We start from the raw sequence: 20,640 nt of genomic DNA on the forward strand, positions 1-20,640 counted from the left end.
CGCACACACGCGCACACACACACACACACACACACAACTAAAAACATAAATCTTTTCTAAAAGTTACTAAAACTGAATGAGAGTTTCCTGCCCATTAACTGTTCATCTGAAATTCACCTAGAACGGGGCCGGAACTGTCAAAGAACAAAGCCCTGTTACTTTGAGTCCACAAGTCAGTACAACTCTAACTGGTACATTAGAAGAGATTAGGAAAGTCACATGGTTCTGTTTTTACAGCTCATAACTGGGGGATCTAGGTGTCGCCTCTCTTCTCCTGGCTGTGAGGAATGGTAAAAGTGGTTCTCCACATCTTGTGTTTGCAGTATTCTGCTGACGATGTGGCAAGCAGTCAGTGCTGACTCAACTGTGGCACCCCAAGTGCTGAAGACGATCCTGTCAATACTGAAAGGGAAGCCTGGGGAGATGGAGGAAACCCTGATAGAGAGAAGACGCTTCTCCCTGGATGCCATCAACATGATGCCTGTGGCGGTAAATGACTCCATGAGCTTTTGCAGTCCGTGTTGTCTTCCTCATCAGGAAACTCCTATCTGCATAGATGAAGCTCCGCCTCCTTGGCACAGTTCTCGCTCCTGCATCCATCCATCCATCCATCCCACACACATTCAGTGTAGGCCACATCTTGATCACAGGGCATGCATTCTCCTAAAATAAGAGACAAAGAACAAACATGCACATCTGAGGTCAAAAGAAATACAAAGCGGTACTTGTGAGGGAAAAAAGATGGCGGGATGGTTGAAAGTAAGTTGGACACGGCTCACCTCCATCCCAAAAGGACTTAAAATCAGAATCCTAGGCTGATCCAAGGTAATATTCATATGCATCTTGGAAAGGCAGAGATCAGAGCAAAAGTCTGGTCATGATGGAAGTGAGGCTGATATGGCAAGAAGGCAGAACAACCTGAGGGAACTGCCAAAGGCAAAATTGTATGTAACTGTAGAGAGAGAGAACCACCAGCTTAAAGAAGACTTTGCTCACTAGTAAGACTATTCCTCATGGCCACATAGGAAGGGGATCTTGGGATTTATGCCCTCCTTGAGGACCAGCTTCCTTTTCACAAATTTGGCAGTTGGAATGGAACCATGAACAGTGCCTTGGAATCTCATTACCAAGAAAGCTTGGTCCATTGCTTGCTTCACGACTGACTTAGTGGGTGCGGCTGAGTGACTGCACACGCATGCTGAAGGAGACTGGGAAAGCGTGCGGCCACTCTTGGCCTCTGTATGACTGACAATGTTTGAAGGGAGACAGTCGCCTCTTTTAAAACTCCATTTCCCTTCTTTTATAGGCATGTCAGGCCCTGTGCACATTCCTACCTGTGGCTTCTTATAGTAAAGTGGTGGCCAAGTTATTCCCTGAGTTCCTGATGGCCCTCATGCTTCAACTCTTCTACTGCAGTCAGCATTTAAAAGACAGTGAACAGGACAGACCTCTGTAAGAGAATTCAGTTTCTGGTTAAGTGGGAGATACGCATCCAGAGACTCCCTTGGGTTTATGTGGGACGTGCTATAAGCCTGTGTGAGGCTCTGTTCTCATTTATCTGTTTTCTCTTCTCTAAGAGTAGAGTGTCTTCAGGAGAGTAGTTCCCCAGGATACACGACCATTCACTAGGCTCCGCCATCCATATGTGGACCACATAGAAAGAGTCTCTAGCACAGAACACCGTTGATCCCCGTTGCATCTGAGTCACCTAAGTGGGATGAGGAAGAAACAGAAAGGAGCATGAGTTCTGCTATTCATATATTCCCTAAGAGTAATGTCTCAGAGTTATTGCAGATGCAAATAACAAACAGAACACTGTGCACAAATATTCATAGTAAACTGAAGGCTGTCTTACAATTTGAGATGGATGTGATATGGGTGAGGGCAGAAGATTTGGCTGCGGGTGGTATGGCATCAGTCCTCTGTTTCAGGGCAAAGTTCACAACTTCCTTTTGGGCAAGAGAGTTAGTTTCCCTGCCCTGAAAGGGAAGTCTTGGTACAACTGTTGGCCGTTTGCCGTGTCTGATATGACTATCTAAGCTAAACAGAACAAACCAATCTCATTAAAGTATTTAATATATTCATTGTCCTTTAAAAAAAAAAAAGACACATACCAAACCATACCCCAGGAGACAGAAACCTGTCCTGCTTATTTAGGTTATCCTCCAAAGGGAATTGAGAGTTCTGCCAAGTCAGTACATTTCTGTGGAAGACAGTAAGCTGTTAATGTGACCCAACATGGATTATATGCGCAACCATTTTATCTTAACCTCATGCACTGTTCATTGGGAAAGATGGATATCACTTAACAAATACCTTCCTCTGAAGTAGCCCTCTCTCTAAAGCCATGCCTTTCCCAAGATGGAATGGAAAGGCAAGTTGTGTGTACTTAGCTGTGTGTAGGCTGCTACCGTAATGTCTGCTCTCTTCTGGACATCAGCTATGTAAGAGATGCCCTGAAGGCTCTACTGAACTCTTCTGGACTAGAAGAAGTAGATAAAGCTCTGGAGAAAAAAAATTTCTGGGACCAGTTTTCTCAAGTCATGGATCACCAGTATGGAATCCAACTGATCGCTAAGTAAGAATGGAGGGCTCGGTAGAACCCTGACTCTCCTTCGCATCATCTCCATCATCTTCGGGTGTCTCATACAGGAGTAAATTTTCTTAACTTTTCCTAATAGTCTACATTGAAACTTGATTTCTGCTTTTTTTTTTTTTTTTGATGATTTGAGTCTCAGATTTATTCTGAGATAACTTCCCCTTTCTTTTCCTCCTACTTAATGATACAGAGAGCCCTAGCATTACTCCCCTCAATTGACAAACCCATACACACCCACTCATACTACAGTATTCTCTTTCACATACCAAGAATGAAAAGCGAATGTGATGTTGTCCTCTCTGATGTTAGATTATCTCTGTTCTGCGGACATTCGGAAGTGTCAGGTGCTCTCCAACTTTAGAGAAGTCTAGCAAACATCTATACTCAACAAGCCAAACACTTTCCAGAAAATATAACAGAAGAGGTTTTTTTTCTGTTTTTTTGTTTTTTTTCTACACTAGAAATGTTTTGGGTTTTTGTTATTGTTGTTGAGCTTGTTTTCATTTAAGCCTTCTGATTATAGGGATCAGAGTTTCTGAACAACAATAACAAAAAATTAAGACCAGACCAAGGGCTTTGTGACACGAAAGACAATTTGTAATTGTGACCAGCCCAGAGAATACTCTGTGCTTGTGAGCTTCAGGGGCTTCTGAAACTAGTGTTGAATGAGCATATGGACTTTAGGAACATATCTTTTTTAATGAAAACTATATCTATTTAGATTATTTTTTGAAATAGGCAAAACCAAAAGATAAAAAAGAAGCCATGTCATATGACTTTCGTCATTTCAAAATAAGTAGCCTTTATTAATATATTAGATATATTGTTTAATAATAATTAATATAACAAGTAAATTTTATAATTCAAATTTGGTGTTTTTTTTTTTTTTTTTTTTACCAACTTTAACTACGTAGATGTTTGGAGAAAGAAGGGGTCCTGAGGAGAATCCCACAACTCCATGAACTCCTGCAGTATGACTATGTAGGGAGATAAATTTCTATCTTTATAGAGTCTGAAAAACTAGACCTTTGCAACTTCAAAAACAGATGTTTTCATTGGTGGGGAATGCAGGGAGAATATAGACAGGGTCCGTTAAAACATGATCCAATACAGGCACAGATACTTTTCAGATTATCTAAGCTCTTCATAAGACTACAAAATGAGGCCCATCACCCTCCAGGCAGCCCAGCACCCACTGATAGCTCCTTTAACAGCAACTTCCCACATTGTGTCAAATGTGAGATTAATATATTTTATTGTAAAAATATGATACATTTGCACCCTATAAGTGCTTACTAGTTAAGCAGAATTCTGCTCTTAGTACTACTCAAAGTGTGGTCCACAGACTAGCAGAAACATCCTTTGGAAGGTGAAACTTTGTTATTTGTGAGTTCTGTGTGGTTTGAATGCACAATTTTCAGTTTTAGCAAAAGGATATGAAGTTTGAAATGGAAAGTAGTCATATGATCTCTCAATATCCTACCTCTTCTGATTGGATTCAGGACAGTTTATGAAGTCAAGTCTAAGCCTGTCACTGCCTAAGTGTTTCTGGGAAATGGTTCAGTGAATTGGAGCTTACTATCTCTTCCCTGGAGTAAATCGAAGTCATCCTCAAAAGGAAGAACATGATCCACAAAGATGACATATAGCTTTGGATTGTTGTTTAGATATCTATTTCTTCTCTCTTTGGTCAAGGACTAGTGGTAGCTTATGCAAAAATGGGGCTTCTCTTAATGTGGAAAAAATAAGAGAGAAAAGAAAAGGGAGTTATGAGAAGGAAAAAATTATTGCTGAGACACAGGCTTGCATAATTCTCTAGAGCCTATGTAGTAGACTTTGTAGTCGTGCTGCAGTTTACCTTAGACTAGTGAATTTTTCAGAATAAGCTTCTTTCTGATGTGGATAGTCAATAGTATGCAGGTAACAACTGAATCCTTTTCACTGTACTTGCTAATGCAGAATATTTTTCCTCTTAGCTAACTTGGCTCCTTGTGCTCCTACTCTGTTACAGAACTCTCAGTGAATGTAACTTTCCACAGTTTCCAGAGACCCTGCATTATGTTTACAAGGTTGCAGTTGAAGGTCCTAGGAGGTCAGAAGACAGCATCGTCACAATAATATTTTTTGCAGAAGTGAGTTTTAATAGTAGATTGTGACCAACTGAGTTCTCATTGCCATTCCTTGCATATACTTAAATCAAACCATCAGCATCTCATCTCCCTCTCTTAAGTGCTTCTCTCATAAAAATTTAAGAAAGGCTAAGATATATGAAGTCAACAAGGGAGGCAGGGAGGAGTCCTGTCTCTATTCATTGATCTATTAACTGCATTTTTTTGAAGCTTCTGAACAACTTCTTCAAGGAATCATTGCCAGAAGAATTTGCGGTCCTCTTCAGGAACTGGATTAATGATTCTAACTCTTCAGTTAGCAAAATGAGTCTCCAGAAAATTGCCAGCATGGCACCAGTTTTCAGTGAAGTATGTATGGGTAATGTCATGCGTCATGACTGAATGTTTTGCTACTGCTCAGTATTTGTAATGAAACCTTGGTGCTTTTCCAGTTTCTGTACAGCTAAAACCATCACATTCTGAAACGCAAGAGAATAGAGAGGATGCAAATCAACTTAGTGGTTTTTATCACCTTATTCATAATTTTTCCACAAAATTACGTCATGCTTACGATTGATTCATCATCGTTTCTCAGAGTAAATGCCCTTCTTACAGTTTAAATCATAAACACCTGTCCATTCCATCTCCATATTTGTGTGCTCATTGATCTTTCTTGGGCTATGCACTGGACCTCTTCCCTCCACTTGTGACACATCCCTTCACACATATGCGTTTGCATTTTTTGTCCTTTTTTGATGATCTGCTCAAGTCACACTTCACTGAAGAGTCTACTCTTCAGCAGCCTCCTCCCTCTGAGCGCCACCTCATCCAGGAGCACTTATGCAACATTCTACAACACTGATACTCACAGTATGGTCCTTGAGCCACCGGCATCAGAGTCACCTGGAAATGTGTTACAAATACAAATCGTTACACCCACGTCAAGCACGCAGAACCAGAGAAATCTGGGTTGGGGCCCACTGCTCTGTCTTTCTAGGTCCTCGGGTGACAATGAGAGTCACTGTCTTTAGTTGTTTACCACAGACTCATGGGAGTAGCTTTCCAGGTCAAATAAATTTAATCAGGGCCCCGTGTCTTATAACTCCAAATATCAAAGTATTTTGCACAATTCTGAAACTGTTTGCATATCACAAATCATTGTTGGTTTAATAATTAATCCAATAATAAATCTTCATTTATCTGTTGACCACAGTCTAACGCCTTCAAGCCTCTCTGTTGGTGGATGCCCATTTTTGCATCGAGAATTTCATGAGCTGTGGTCCGTCTGCTCTAAACAAAACATACAAGTCAAAAGAGGCTTTGTTTTTACTCTTTTAGTAAAAAGTTGCTGCTTTGCCCAAAATTTTTTTCCATTCTGTTTATAACAGGGAAATTTTATGCCAAAGTTAGGAAGACAGTAATGGAGAAACAATACAGATCCAACTTCCTAAAGTGACAAAGGTATCTTGAACCACTGATTCAGTCCTTAATTCTTACCATTTATATCTTTAAGAATAGATACACATATAAATATATAGATATAGATGATATAGAGATAACTATAAAGATATGTGTGTGTATACGCGCGCACACGCGCACACATACACACACACTTGAAGTTATTCTTTTTCTTCTTTGGTGGCTCCCATTTCTCTTTTCCTTCCCCTTCTGTTCTTTTTGGCTCTGATCCGCCTCTAGGGCTCTGCCTCTATAAAGGAATTCACCTTCATATTTAGAGCCCACACTATTGGATATGTTGGTAAATAGTTAATAACAACTCTGAAAAAACAAGATCAAAAATTTCAAGTATAAACAATCTTTCCATGACTAGGTTCAATATATCAAATGCATATTATTAAAAATGGGACTGGGCAGAATTGCATAATATAACTCTATTTAACATCCCAACTATTCACACACATAAATAGCCTTAACAGAGTAGAAAATAATAAAATACTTATTAGCAAAAGATTTTAGAATCAATCACTTTTAAAACTACTTTTTATTTTAATTAATTATACGTTTACGTAATTAATTTTTAACAATGAGATGTAGCCCATGGCAGTTCAGTGTCCAAGTGGGTTCCATAGTGATGGGAAGAGGGACTGCCTCTGACATAATCTGATTGGCCTGCTCTTTAATTACCTCCCCCTGAGGGGGGAGCAGCCTTACCAGGCCACAGAAGATGACAGTGCAGCCACTGCTGATGAGATCTGATAGACTAGGATCAGAAGGAAGGAGAGGAAGACCTCCCCTATCAGTGGACTTGGGGAGGGGCATGCATGGAGAAGGGGGAGGGAAGGTGGGATTAGGAGGGAAGGAAGGAGGGATTTATGGGGGGATACAAAGTGAATGAAGTGTAATTAATAAAAGTTAAAATAAAAAAATAAAATTAAAAAAGGAAAAAAATGACTTCTTAAAACGTTTAGTTTGCAAAACCTTTCACAGTTTTAAAAAGGATTTGTATGTTGGCATGCTAAATGCAGAAGTGTACACAGTGATGATCAGCCCAATCTTCTTGTCCCCTAACTTCTACCATTTTCTTTCCTTTTATACATAGATAGAAAGTGTCTGCAACCTCTTACTCCCAGTCCTGGATGCTTTTCTTTCCAAAGAGCACACCGTTATCATCTGGGCAATGCTCACCCTTCGAAATATTTTGAGCAAACTGGACAAGGCTATCTACTCCACAGTGTGTATCAGGATTGCTTCCAGCTACTACCCTCTGATGGATCATGTGAGTGGCGTGATGTGGTTAGATGTAAAACTTAGTTTTTGTTGTTCGGTTAAGCCCCAAGTGTCAAGGTGATCTTATATCCTGGAATAAGCCAGCATGAGACAGATCTCTGTCCCTGGATAAATTTCAGCTTAGTTGATACATTGATTAACAGTGGACCTGGGTGTAAATCCCTCTTCTACCTCTGATATCCTGGTGAGATAGAGATTTCTTCAGTCTTGGTGCATGTGTAAGACCCACACAGAAGTTGTTTATCACAAGGTTCGCTCCTCCAAGAGTTAAAGAACATCACATAGGAGAGGGTGAAAAAGACTGCAAAGGCCAGAGAATGGAGTATAAAGAATGATGTCTTCTGGACATGACATGGCCACCAAACCACGAACTCACTGAAGCTGTAGATATCCACAAAGATCTACAGGAGATTGAGCTTGTCAATATTGTAATGGAAGGAGAAAGGTCTCAGAAGGCCCCGCCCTTCCCTGAGGGAATAATGACAACTAATGGTGTCTAGAGGAACGGGTGGGACTTTCTTCAGCGGCAGAGTCACTGATAAGCTGCCCATGATCCAGGAAGAAACCTCCTACCCACATTCATGCAAGCAACTTCAAGTAAACCTAGGGACAACTACACAAATGAGACATGAAAGTATAAGGAGGGTGGGGTTGGGAGGGGAGGAGGGAGCTACAGGGGGGATACAATGTGAATAAACTGTAATTAATAAAAATAAAAAAATTAAGTTAAAAAATTAAAAAAAAGTATAAGGAGGATTGTTGAGGTAAAAAGGGATTTGAGCAGAGGGAGAAGAGATGAGAAAATTACAGGAGGCAAAAATGACTGAAATTCATCATTCTCATATATGAACCTGTCAAAGACATAAATAACCCTTTCATTGGAAAGTGATTTGTGAATGAGTAAGGACTTACAAATTCTCCTTCACTTAGATTTTGCTTTGAAGAATTTTTTTCCCGGTTCCATATTACTTCGCTCATTAAAATACGCCCTATTAAAAATTTTGCTACATGATTATAAAGTTGATTTGTGCAATACCGCACATAAATATTTGTTATTGACATATAAGACTTTGTCTTGTTTTATTTTTTTTCTTTATTTTTGAGAATTTCATTAATGTTCTACCAGTGGTTCTCAACCTTCCTAATGCTGCATTCCTTTAATACAATTCCTCATGTTGTGGTGACCCCACTGTAATTTTGCTACTGTTATGAATCTTAATGTGTATATCTGGTATGCTGACCCCCTTAAGGGGTCACCACCACAGGTTGAGAACCACCGATGAATACAATGAAACATGGCTAAATACTAAATACATCCAGCCTTTCCTTTATCTTTCCAACAGGTCTCCCTCCCAACCTCTTGTTTTGTTTTCTTTGCCACTAGACACGTTAATGTTGCCATAGGAAAAGACTCATACTGTAAACACAGAAGATGTGAGGGAGAAAGGAGTTGAACAACTAGGGAGGCCTTCTATAAACCAGACTCCTGATAACTGACTCTAATTACTATCTGGGAAAGTTTTCCTGGCAACACCACTTATTGATAACGAACACAGTTCATAATGCTGAGTAAATAAGCATTAAAACTGATACATCACAGAACCGAAACTCTTAGCCTAAACTAATCGCAGAGTTGCTCTTCAATAGCTTCAATGGATTTTTATTAATTAAAAGGGTATATAGAAAAGTGGAAGACTGGCAGGACTTAAGAACAATTATGGTACATAATATTTTAAAAAGGATAGAAGCAAGCTTTTCTTTCAAGACAAAGAACCTTTGTTGAAATTTACAGGTTAATCAGAGAAAGTCTTAAGGTCAAATCTAGGAATTAAACTCTAGAGAACCTCAGTATTTATTAATTGTTTTAATACTATGCCCACTTAGCAGCAGAATTATTAGGTGTTCCCTTAGGGTGTATGATCTGTCTAGCCAGAAGTTCTTGGCCTGATAATGGCAACCTAGAAGCAGAAAGACACACATGATATACATTCACTTTTAAGTGGATATTAACCATATAATACAGGATAATCATACTAAAATCTACAGTCCATGAAAGTAAGATTTTATAGCTTAGGGGACAAGTGTGAGGAAAGATAACATAAGCATCACAGAAAACTGTACCCATAAAATGAGAACATCTACACTGTTAGTAATAAAAACCTAATCATCAACAAGAACAAAGGTTGTACAGGAGAGATAAAATTTTAATTAAACAAAATTTCACCGGAAAATTGTGCATCTTGAGACTTCTCGTTTTATTGATTTTCCACATAGAAAACGGAGACAGAGAGAGTTCAATATTCACAGAAAGTTACATAGCCTATGAAGTAGTTGGTATGTTTTAAATATATATTCAAGATGAAATCATAAATGGTTCCTTAACATGAGTTGATGTAATTTTTTTAAATTAGCCTCTCCCTCTTTGTTGCAGTAGTGCAAACTCCTTCTATTTCCCTGCTTGGTCCAAACACTCCTTGGAAAACAAATTGTGTGCCAGGCTGCAGAGTTCTGTTGGGGTTCTAGCATTGGCCACAACATGTCTATATAACTCAGTGCTTTTATAGAATGACCTCTGCCTTACACAGATTATCCTAGTTCATACTTTTTAAGTGTTATTAACTACTATTTTTCTAAATTTAAATAACTTGCTTGTTACTCAATCTGAATCATGTCTTTTTATTTAAAATATTTTCCTATAAAACATTGTGATCATATTCTCCCCTCTCCCAACTCCTCCTGATCTTCCCTACCTACCCAGCTTCATAGTTCTCTCTCTCTCTTTCTGTCTCTCAAAATCAAAATAAAATTAAAACATTGGACTTAGAGAGGGACAGGGAGGTAATAAGAGGAAAGGAGTGAGGGTGGGATTGGGAGGGAGTGAGGGAGGGGGCTACAGCTGGGATACAAAGTAAATAAACTAATTAATATAAAAAATAAAAATTTAATAAAAAAGTAAAACAAAAAATAAAGCCAATAAGACAAAAAATACCAAAACAAGACAAAATGAAACAAAAAGACCACAAAAATGGAGTCCAATTTATAAGTCCTGTTAAGTCCAGCTTCAATGTTTTATTAAGGAAACACTTTAAGGTATATTAAAAAATAAAACTTCATATATTAAGAATGCATATTGTGATATTATTAAATCAAATAATACAACCATCACCTAGCATACGTTTGAGGGTGGGTACCTTTATATGACCTCCTCGCAATTTTCATGGGCAAAATACATTATTAAGTATAGCCACTTATGCTATACATGAAATCTACATATCCTTCTCCTTTACCTGAAATTTTGTATCTGTTAGTCAATGTGCCTTTCATTCCACCACCCCAGGCAATCCCCAGCCTCTGTTTGTATGAGTTCAAATTGGAGATACAGCATGTAAGTGAGGTCAGGAAGCATTCCTTTCTATCCCTGGCTGAGTCCACTCAGTGTAATGGCCTCCTGGTTTAGCCATATTGTTATAGTGATAATCTTTATTGTTTTTATTATGTCTCAAATTATGTGTTCATTCATCTAGTAAAGGACGCTTATAACGGCCATTGTGAATAATGGTGATAAAATTAAAAGAAGCACTAGCAAGCCCAATCTTTATGTAGTTATATATGTATATATCGTATAAATATATATGTATATATAAATATATGTATGTATCACATAAATATATACCATTTATATACCATGCATATATACCACCATTAAGAAAGTAGCACTTATATGCTCAAATAACCCTTTCTTGTGTGCGATGTTCCAGGTTAATGGTGGCATTCAGTGCATGGCCATTCGGCATTTTGGTGAATTGATTGTGGATATGAATCAATACAACTGGAGTTTGAACCACATAATCCTAGGAAGCCTTGTGCCCCTGATACTGTTTTTGGAGTCTAAGGAAACAAGAATTGTGAATGTAAACACTTTGATCCTATTTCTCTTAATTAAAACTATCACAGTGTTTTACGTTAGGGCAAAGCAAGCCTCATTGAGTGTTCCTGTCTCTCAGGCTTGTAGATACACATTAACTATCTGCGTTACACAACTAAAGTGGTCAACAGTATATCTGCTCAATGAGGAAAATTACGATTTTGAGGCAGTGGTTCTCAGCATCTGCAACAACCTGGTAAGTAGTCCTCTGCTCTAACTCTTCTCAGAGGGATTAGCATAACTTTAAGGTTACACAAATGATGAAAGATCCAGTGGCGAAAACAAGGGATCTGGTAGAAAGAATGTGAAGACAATAATACTTATAATTACAGTAAGAGCTTTACCTCAGTGGTCCTCAACCTTGCTACTGCTGTGGTCCTTTAATATAGGTCCTCATGTTGTGGTGTCCCCAAACCATGAAGTTATCTTCATTGATATTTTATAGCTGTAATTTTGCTATGAATCGTAATGTAAATGTCTGTGCTTTCTGGTGGTCTTTCTGGGAGGGTCTCACCCACAGGTTGAGAACTTTTGTTTTAGATGAAAGAAAAAGATTTCTTACACCGTTAGCATTGATTGTTCATTCTTTTGTACTTCTGTTCTGAGCTATGGGTGGATATAGAATTGAGAAGAACACCTCACATCACAAAAAGGGAAATTGGAATTATTTTGTCATGACCTCATGAGCCGGTCCTTTGCAATTCAGTATGAACAAGAGCAAAAACATAGGGATGGGAGGGCGCTAACCGCAGGTTAGAAACAAAGATGAGTAGGAAACACAGCACTGGGTTCAGTAATATTATGATAAACTAGTCTTTGCCAGCAACAAGAAGAGGACAACTTATATAGAAAAATCTCCAAGTCTAAATTGGTCTTAATTTCATATTAGCAATTAAGTAATTAGGGTCTCTTCCTTTGACATTTCTCTAGAGGAAGCAAATATGCTTTATCGACAATTAAGAAAGTATTTTTTTTCTTTTTTATTCTCAGCTTTTTTCTTATGAGAGTTACATTACAGACTTAATATCCGATACCTTAGGATTCCTGGGGAGCTCTCGGGCCTTTCTGAAGAGAGGAGCCGTTATATTAGTAGGTAAATAAATTTAATTATTTCGTAATTTGTCTTTGAATGTGCAAAAAGAGTGTTAAAGCTGGAAGTATTCATTAAAATATTTACAAATTTTTGTGATTGACAATACCTTTCACGATAAACATGATAAATCAAGGTTAATACATGTGATTACCATGAAGTTCTATTTTGCAACACAAAGTATCTCTGTCTTACTATTTATTACACAAAATGTGTTCAACAAGATGGAAAATAAAATTTTAGAATATGATGTCATATCCCTTTACTGCCTAAACTCACCATCTAAAGAACAAGGATGACTTAAAACTTTATATAAACATCATATTCAACACAACCTGAATACCTGGAGCCACAAACTACAACCAATAAGGAAGAGCAATCAGGTCCAGTGAAGTTTAAAAATAAGATGTGTATGGAGAAGCCCAGGAAGGCGTCAAGAAAGGAGAGAAGACAACTGGACTTGCTGACCTTGGACAATTCTCACCAACAATAGTGGTGGCTTTTCTCATGACATTCCCTCTACGACAATAAAATCAACAATCCTTTAGGCTGGGATTCAAAATTTGGTGATAGGGCTTCCCCTTGCTTGTATTTGGGACCCCAGAACATCAAGAACAGAAAGAAATGAGAAAATTCGTGGTTACATCACACTGTAGAGAGGAGATGGACACTGAAAACACATGACCAGCTGAGCTGTGATGAGTGTTAGGGATTCTGATCTAGGCTGCTCATAGAGAGAGGGAGGAGAAGGACAGGGGAGAAGAAGGGAGATGGGGAGGGAAAGGAAGAAAGGGAAAAGGGAAGAGGAGAAGGGGGAGAAGAGGAGGAAGACAAGGAGAGACAGACAGAGACACAGACCCAGAATTCTATAACTTTTTTTCAAATCAATACAATCTCTTGAACAACCTGGAGTTTTCCCTCTCTGTGGATTAAAACTGTGGAATCCCAATAAATAAATTTTTCATAAAAGGGTGGTATCATTTTCTGTACAGGTAATTGAAGGAAAAATACCCCCTCAAAAATTAGAAAAAAATAGAAAATATTTTTACCAAACAGATGAGATTCACAATAAGTAATTCTGTGAGTCAAAAACTTTAAAATAAAGATTGAATGTACCTATAAATGTGTATAATATATTTGATGAAACAATGCAAATCCCATAAAAGTAAGATTTTATACCCTAGGGGACAAGTGTGAGGAAAGATAACAAATAAGCATCACAGAAAAGGAAAACTGTCCTGTCCAGGAAGTTGTCTCCTGTGCCAATGAGTTCAAGGCACTTTTTGCTCTTTGATCACCTCCCCCTCAGGGGGGTGCAGCCTTACCTGGCCACAGAGGAAGACAATGAATGCAGTTAGTCCTGATAGACTAGGGTCAGATGGAAGGGGAGGAGGACCTCCTCTATAAGTAGACAGGGGGAGGTGCATGGGAGGAGGTGAGGGAGGGGCCAAAGGAGGGGACTACAGCTGGGATACAAAGTGAATAAACTGTAACTAATAAAAATAAATTAATAAAAAAAAAAACAAGTAGCCAGTAGGAAATATACAGGAAGAAATGATCTCATTTATAATGGGTAAAAAAAGAAATAAGGAAAAAATGACAGAGGAAAAAACGGGAGAGAAGGAGAGCGAGAAGAAATACGGTGAGGGCAGGATGGGGGGGGGGCTGGAAAAGAAAGAAGACTAGAAGGTGAGCTGCGTGTGGCGGAAGGAGCAAGCCTGTGATCCCGGCCCTCAGGGAGGCTGGGGCAGGCGGATCTCTGTGAGCTTGAGGACAGCCTGGTCTCCAAAGTGAGTCCAGGACAGCCAAGGCTACACAGAGAAACCCTGTCTCAAACAAACAAAGAAGAACAGAAGATGATAGAGGAAGAAAGAGGAAGGAAAAGAGGATGGCGGGAATAAAGAAATACAAACTCTGAAGTGGGGGCACAGCACGCATGAAGACTGCTTACGAACATTACTGAAGAAAACAAAACTTCAGAAATGAGTAGAGCATGAATTCTACTTGAGAAGGAAGGAATAAAATTTCGAGTCCTGAGGCTTTTTTTAGCCTATACATATATCAACAGTTTGTCTTCAAAGCTGATGCATCGATTCCTAGTTAATATAAAAAGTTATGGGTAAAAACAGTGAAGATTCCAACCCAAAGCATCAGGGCCAGGTGTCAGCTTAGCCACAATAACTAAAGATCACATGCAATGAACAGACAGGAAAATGGAACAAAATAACACTGGGAAATAACCTCCAAGTTATATAAGATTTTAAAGAGTAAGCCACAGACTTTGACAGTGATTAAATATGGATTATGTGGAATATTCTTTAAATGTATGGACACCTGGTAAATCATATGGAATACGTGTATATATATTCACTCTTGCATTAAGCAAATACCAGTAGGCAAAGTTTCAATGCTGATGCTGAAAATAATAATTTATTTTACAATAATAGTTATAACAAAATAATTTGACAAACATGGAAAATGCACTTGATAGCCACAAGGCAGAGGAGCTTTCTACATGAAAATTCACGATATGCGCCATAAGAAAAGATTTCTAACTGTAAAAATAAAACATTTTGCAATTAAAAAAAAAAACACTGCAAAGTTAAAATCCAAATTAAAAACCACAGAAAACAATTTGGTTAAGAAAGGTAAATAATATTAAGAATTGTCATTTAAGAATAAAATTTCCACAGCTTCACTAAGAAAGCAGTGCATGACTGTATTTTATTTCCACTTCCTTGGAAATGTGCTCTTGCTAACTACCTGAACTCTGTGGGTATTATCTATGAAACACCTAAACATACCTAAACATCCACATATAGGAGAAAATACAAGATGTTTGTCTTTCTGGGACTGAGTCTCCTCACTCAGGATGATTGCCTCAAGCCTCTAGCTCTGTCCATTTACTGGGAATTTTCATAATTTTATCTTTTTTCTTAGCAGGTGAATAAAACCTCATGGTACAACTGTACCACGTCTATCATTGTCTGTTCAGCAGTTGATAGGCATCTAGGAAGCTGAAGGTGCCGTTGTTTTTACCCTGTTGTGTTATGTAGTTCTGACCCTGACAGGGGAGGACAGAAAAGAGTTTTCATCATTCTGATGCTACGAATGAGGACAATTTGGTAACAGCCATCAAGATGCAGAACGGGTCTTTTTATTGTTGTTGCTGTAAGCTGTAGTTCTGGAGATCATGTAGGCACTTGTCGGCTGAGTTGCGTGCCCAACTGTGATCATTTCATGCATGTACATAACGATGTTTATCCTCCTTGCTCTCCGTTACCTGGTCTCATCTCTCTGACTCTCCCTGAAGGCCTGTTCCCCGGCAGGCCCTGCTCTCACTTTTGGGCCTTTTGTGTGTGAGAGAGTTTAAATAGAGTTGCTCACATGAGAATCGGTGGGAAGTTATTTGCTGGAACATGGACCGCTTACATGTAGCTGTACACTGAGGAACGGAGTTCTGTAAGGAGATTTCTGAGTATTCGTAGGGAAACTCCAAAAACCCAAGACAAGAGTCTAATGACTCAGTTTCTGAAGAAAAACAAAACAAAACCAAACCATAGACTCGTTGATGGTTTATGCTTTTCTGCCCCTCAGAGATGTGGACAGAAGTGAGCTTACTTCAGATTATTCATTACAACTGGTTATTTGTTTATTTGCCTATATGGAAAAAACACATTTTTGCCATTGTGCAGCTTGCCCTTGTGATTGTACACTTTATTCACGTAACTCTTTTTATTTTTCTTTGTAACTCCTTGAACTTCTTTTGATTTACTATGGACCAGAAGTAGAAACCCACAGTTACACGAATTTAAATCAAGACTACACATTGATGGAAGATTCGTGAATTCTAATGCGGAAGACAATCCCCTGTAGGGTTTGTGTGGGTCCCTTGGCTCTCAACAACAACTTTTCCTTCTTTTATATTTATTCTTCTCTCATATATTTCCCCTGCCCACTCTCCTCCCAGTCCCTGCCACCATGAACCCTCTCCCCCACAGCCACTCCTTCTCCTCTCCTTTCAGAAAAGGGTTAGGCCTCTCAGGGATATCAACCAAACATGACACATCAAGTTCTAACAAGCTTAGGCCCCTCCCTTCACATCAAGGCAGGATGAAACAACCCAGTAGGAGAAAAAAGGTCCCCAAAGCAGACAAAAGACTCAAAGACACCCACACACCTACTGTTAGTAGTCTCACAAGAATATCAAGCTACACAACTGTAACATAGATGCAGAGGACCACATCAGACCCAGACAGTCTCCCTGACGGTCTGTTCATTCTCTGTGAGCACTTATGAGCTTTGGTTAGTTGATTCTGTGGGCCATTTTCTTACAGTGTCCTTGATGCCTGTGGCTCCTACAATCCCTCATCCTCCTCTGCAGGGTTCACTGAGTTCAGCCTACTGTATCTTGCAGGCAGGACAAATTGTAGGTCAAAAGTTTTGTGGCTAGGTTATTGCCCCAATCTCTCCGTATCCCCCATTCCTAGGAGCCTTCACTGGGGGCACTCTCGTGGATTCCCATTGCACTAGGAGTTTCCATTGCACTACATTTCTACCTTGCCCAGAAACACCCCACAATTCCAGCCATCTCTCTCAGGACTCTCTCCCTTCATCTGCCCTCCTCCCCATCTGGTTCCTCCTGTCCCACATCACCACCTCCACTCCCAGTCAACCCTCGAAATCTACCCAAGGAGATTCATGAGTCTTCCTCCTTGAGTCCTCCTCGTCATCTAACATCTCTGGGTCTCTGGGATCATAGCATTATTATCCTTTACTTTAAGGCTAATGTCCCCTTCTAAGTGAGTACATACCAAGTTTGTCTTTCTGGGTCTGGGTTACCTCACTCAGGATTATTTTTCTGGTTCTATCAAAATTCCATGACGTAATTTTTTTTTTTTTTTGCAACAGCTGAGTAGTACTCCATTGTGTGTAACTCTTCTTAACCCTCAATATAACTTGTTTGATGCTCTGAATAAAGTCAGCTATTGCATGAGACTTTAGTCTGTGGCTCCATTCTCCCAGGGTCCACCAAGAACTAGAGCAGTACACAATAGGCTATGTGTAAACAAAATGAGCCAATAGCTAGGCTGTGTTTCAAAAAATCTCTACTATGCATGTAACAATGGAAACACATGCGCCATTGCTACAAAAAGGAACATGGGCACATCTCACAAAACTCTGTTGAACAAAGATAATAGCACCCTAAAACACATTCTGAAATGTGAAGGAACTTGCAAAAGGCTTGTGGAAGGTTTGTGGAGTGTGAACCTACATGGGAGCTAAAGTGTGTTCACTTTATGGTCATTCTGCATACACATATTTTAAGTTTTCATTAAATAATAATTATTTCATTGAATAATTTCATTAAATAATAAAAGATAGTTTAAGGAGAAGCTAAGATCTAGCAAGATCACAACAGAAATGTATTTGATAGTTTATTTTGGTCTAACTCTGCTTATCTGTTACACACAGGGTACCTGGGGAAATCGGGAGCACATTTACTACTCAGAGATGAAATTGACACCATGATTGAGGGTAAGCTTGAGGTCTACAAATATAGATCCAAATAAATTCACTGTTTTCATTCTATCAAACAAGGGTTCTATGGTAAGCGTTACAGGATGAGAATCAGATGATGGTGGGTTTACGGTTGAGAAAATCAGTAGAAGTACTAGGTTAAGGCGCATTTTCTCTCTCTCCCTATTCTATCTCTCTTATTACCTCTGTTTCAGTCTCCAAATTTATCTCATTGTCTGAAATCTAATTATCATCCTACAAACTTGAGAGGCTACTGGACTTTCAGGAGTCATTCACTTACATATCCGCAAATATTTTTCCAACATGTCCTTTGTGATAACACCATGTAGTTGTTGGGCAACTCTAGTAAATAAAGTTGGCTCTTTCCTCATGAATTATACATGTTAGTAAATACTAACATGTAAAGGGGGGAGGCAAAAAAAGAAGGGTAATGACCTGGGTCCCGGGCACTGCTCTCTCCTTGCATCTCTCTGCTGCCTCTTTAGATAAAGTAGCGGATGGGGCGGGCTAGAGAGCTGGATCAGCACTTGGAAGCACTTGTTCTTGCAGAGGGCCAGAGTTCAATGACCAGGACCCACACGGTGATTCACAACTATCCACGCCACCATTTCTAGGGGATCCTCTGCTGACCTCCTCGGGCACCAGGTAGTCATGACTGCACATACATACACTCAGGCACACCGTCCACAAACGTAAAAACCTAAATCTAAAACAAAAGCTTTGAAAGAAAACAGCTAGGATAGCTCTCCACCTCTCTTTTCTCTTCCTCCCTCCCTTCCTTTCTTCTTTCCCTCCTTTCTTCCTTTTTCCCTTTTTAAAGTCCACTATTATTCAGAGAAATTTCAAGTTCACAACACTGCTGGAAGGTCGAGGATTTCCTATGTACTTCCACACTGTACTCTCGCAGTCACCTCCCCTGTCACCGTCTCTACCAGGGTGGCACAGTTGCTCTAAAGAGTGTGCCCACTGGCAGCATCGTTGCCTCGCCTTCATCCGTTTGGTCTCTTTCATCCATTCAAAACTTCTGACCACCTGCTAAACGCCAAGGCCTGCACTTCCCCCTTAATCCTTCTTAAGCTCATACTCTTCTCCTTCTCTCCTTTTCTTTTCTAAAATATTCTTCCTTATTCTATTTCTTTTATCCAAAAGGAAAAAGAAAAAGATAATAACATGGCTCTTCCCCCCCCCAGTCCCAGCCATTGGGCAGTTTGAAGCTACAAGTTCAAGGCTATTTATCATAAGCATATTTCCATTCCAAAGACTATGCATTGACCTCATTAAATTAAAATACGTGTGCTATTATATTTCGCAATAATCTTAATATTAATCATTTTCCTATTAATTAGCACTTGGACCTATTCTATTGTTCTACTTGGCTGTTACCAATACAATATACACGAGTCCCTCCTTACCATACTGGGCAGAATGCTTAGCATATATGTATGCCATACATTTGGTGACCATTTTTATTTTTCTTTAATAGATCATGCTAGTCAAGAGAAGGTTGGGGAAGAGTTACAGGGGTCAGAGGGAGACAAAGGGGAGAACCACTTGGTGAAAGATGGCTGCTTAGAAACTTAATGTTGGTTGGAGCCAGCGAGACCTTGACGTAAGGACCTCTCTCTGCTGTTACAGTTATTGAAAGAGTGACCCGGGAGGAAGACCCTGTGATCAAACTGTTGGCAGAAAAAACCCGTAAACTTTTCAAAGAAATAGCCAATAAAATAGCCTCTTCAACCATCAAACAAACCTTCCGAAGATGGTTTAAGATGGTCCATACCAAAAGATTGAAGTTCATCTATAACTTGGCTTATACTACTGCTGTTGCCGCTACTACTGCAGCCCTCGAAGAGGGCAATCCAGAAGGCCTTAAAGAGCAGAGTGTCAAACATTCCATGGTGGAGCTCAGTACTAAGAAGCCGGAATCACTCCTGAAAATGAAGCACTTGTGTTTTGCCCCTTCCTAACTCCAGTCTGTGCTTCAATCTTTTCCCGAGGAACGCTGGATGTTATCACTGATCCTTCTCGTTCTCTATTAAAATGTATAAACCCGAACATCCGACCACGTGTCTGACAGTGAACAAACCGTAGCTCGTGCAACGCTGATGAACGGGGTTTTAATGCTTTCTTTGTCAAGTTGGGTGGGCGCTGCTCCTGTCTCGTCTTATCTTCCTGGCTTAAAATCTCTCTTTGCATTTATTAGACTGTACTAAAACTCATTTCCGTCTCCTGTCTCACAAAACCAAAGTTTATCCAAAGCTCCCATCTTATCTTGCGTTTCGAGGTGTGCTATTTCTTATGCGCTTTGGAAACATCTGCACATACCCGTAAGTGGAGCCTAGCAGAAGCGATGAACAACCGGCTATTTGAAAAGGAACCGACAGACGCAGACTCAATGTGTGTTGATTGTGCCAAAGGTATCACGCGTGTCTCGGGTCATCTCTAATGCTCACGGTGATATTTTTAAGGCAGACTGCACCATGCCAGGATTACAGAGAAGAAAAACCCTCTGTGAGATTTGACAAAGAGCAGAGGGCTTGTGCCGGGCCCTCCCTCTTCCCCCATTCCCTTCCCCTAGTCCACTGAAAGGGGTTAGTTCTCCTCCCCTGCCATCTGACCCTAGCTTATC

The 20,640-nt window shown here is 39.6% G+C and overlaps 1 protein-coding gene across 1 annotated transcript in view; it reads left to right on the forward strand.

The window, feature by feature from the left end:
- Positions 1-19,978, forward strand: part of Mroh9 (maestro heat like repeat family member 9) — a 57,164-nt gene extending 37,186 nt beyond the window's left edge. Inside the window, exons 11-21 of the mRNA XM_055624382.1 lie at positions 324-489; positions 1,307-1,452; positions 2,441-2,578; positions 4,611-4,731; positions 4,939-5,076; positions 7,268-7,444; positions 11,214-11,366; positions 11,460-11,576; positions 12,371-12,473; positions 17,946-18,008; positions 19,647-19,978. Of these exons, the coding sequence (XP_055480357.1) occupies positions 324-489; positions 1,307-1,452; positions 2,441-2,578; positions 4,611-4,731; positions 4,939-5,076; positions 7,268-7,444; positions 11,214-11,366; positions 11,460-11,576; positions 12,371-12,473; positions 17,946-18,008; positions 19,647-19,978 (1,654 nt within the window). The remainder of the gene's footprint in view (positions 1-323; positions 490-1,306; positions 1,453-2,440; positions 2,579-4,610; positions 4,732-4,938; positions 5,077-7,267; positions 7,445-11,213; positions 11,367-11,459; positions 11,577-12,370; positions 12,474-17,945; positions 18,009-19,646) is intronic.
- Positions 19,979-20,640: the final 662 nt, after the last annotated feature.

Source organism: Psammomys obesus, unplaced genomic scaffold (genome assembly GCF_907164565.1).
Source record: "Psammomys obesus unplaced genomic scaffold, mPsaObe1.curated_primary_1811, whole genome shotgun sequence".
In the NCBI taxonomy this organism is placed as follows: Eukaryota; Metazoa; Chordata; class Mammalia; order Rodentia; family Muridae; genus Psammomys; species Psammomys obesus.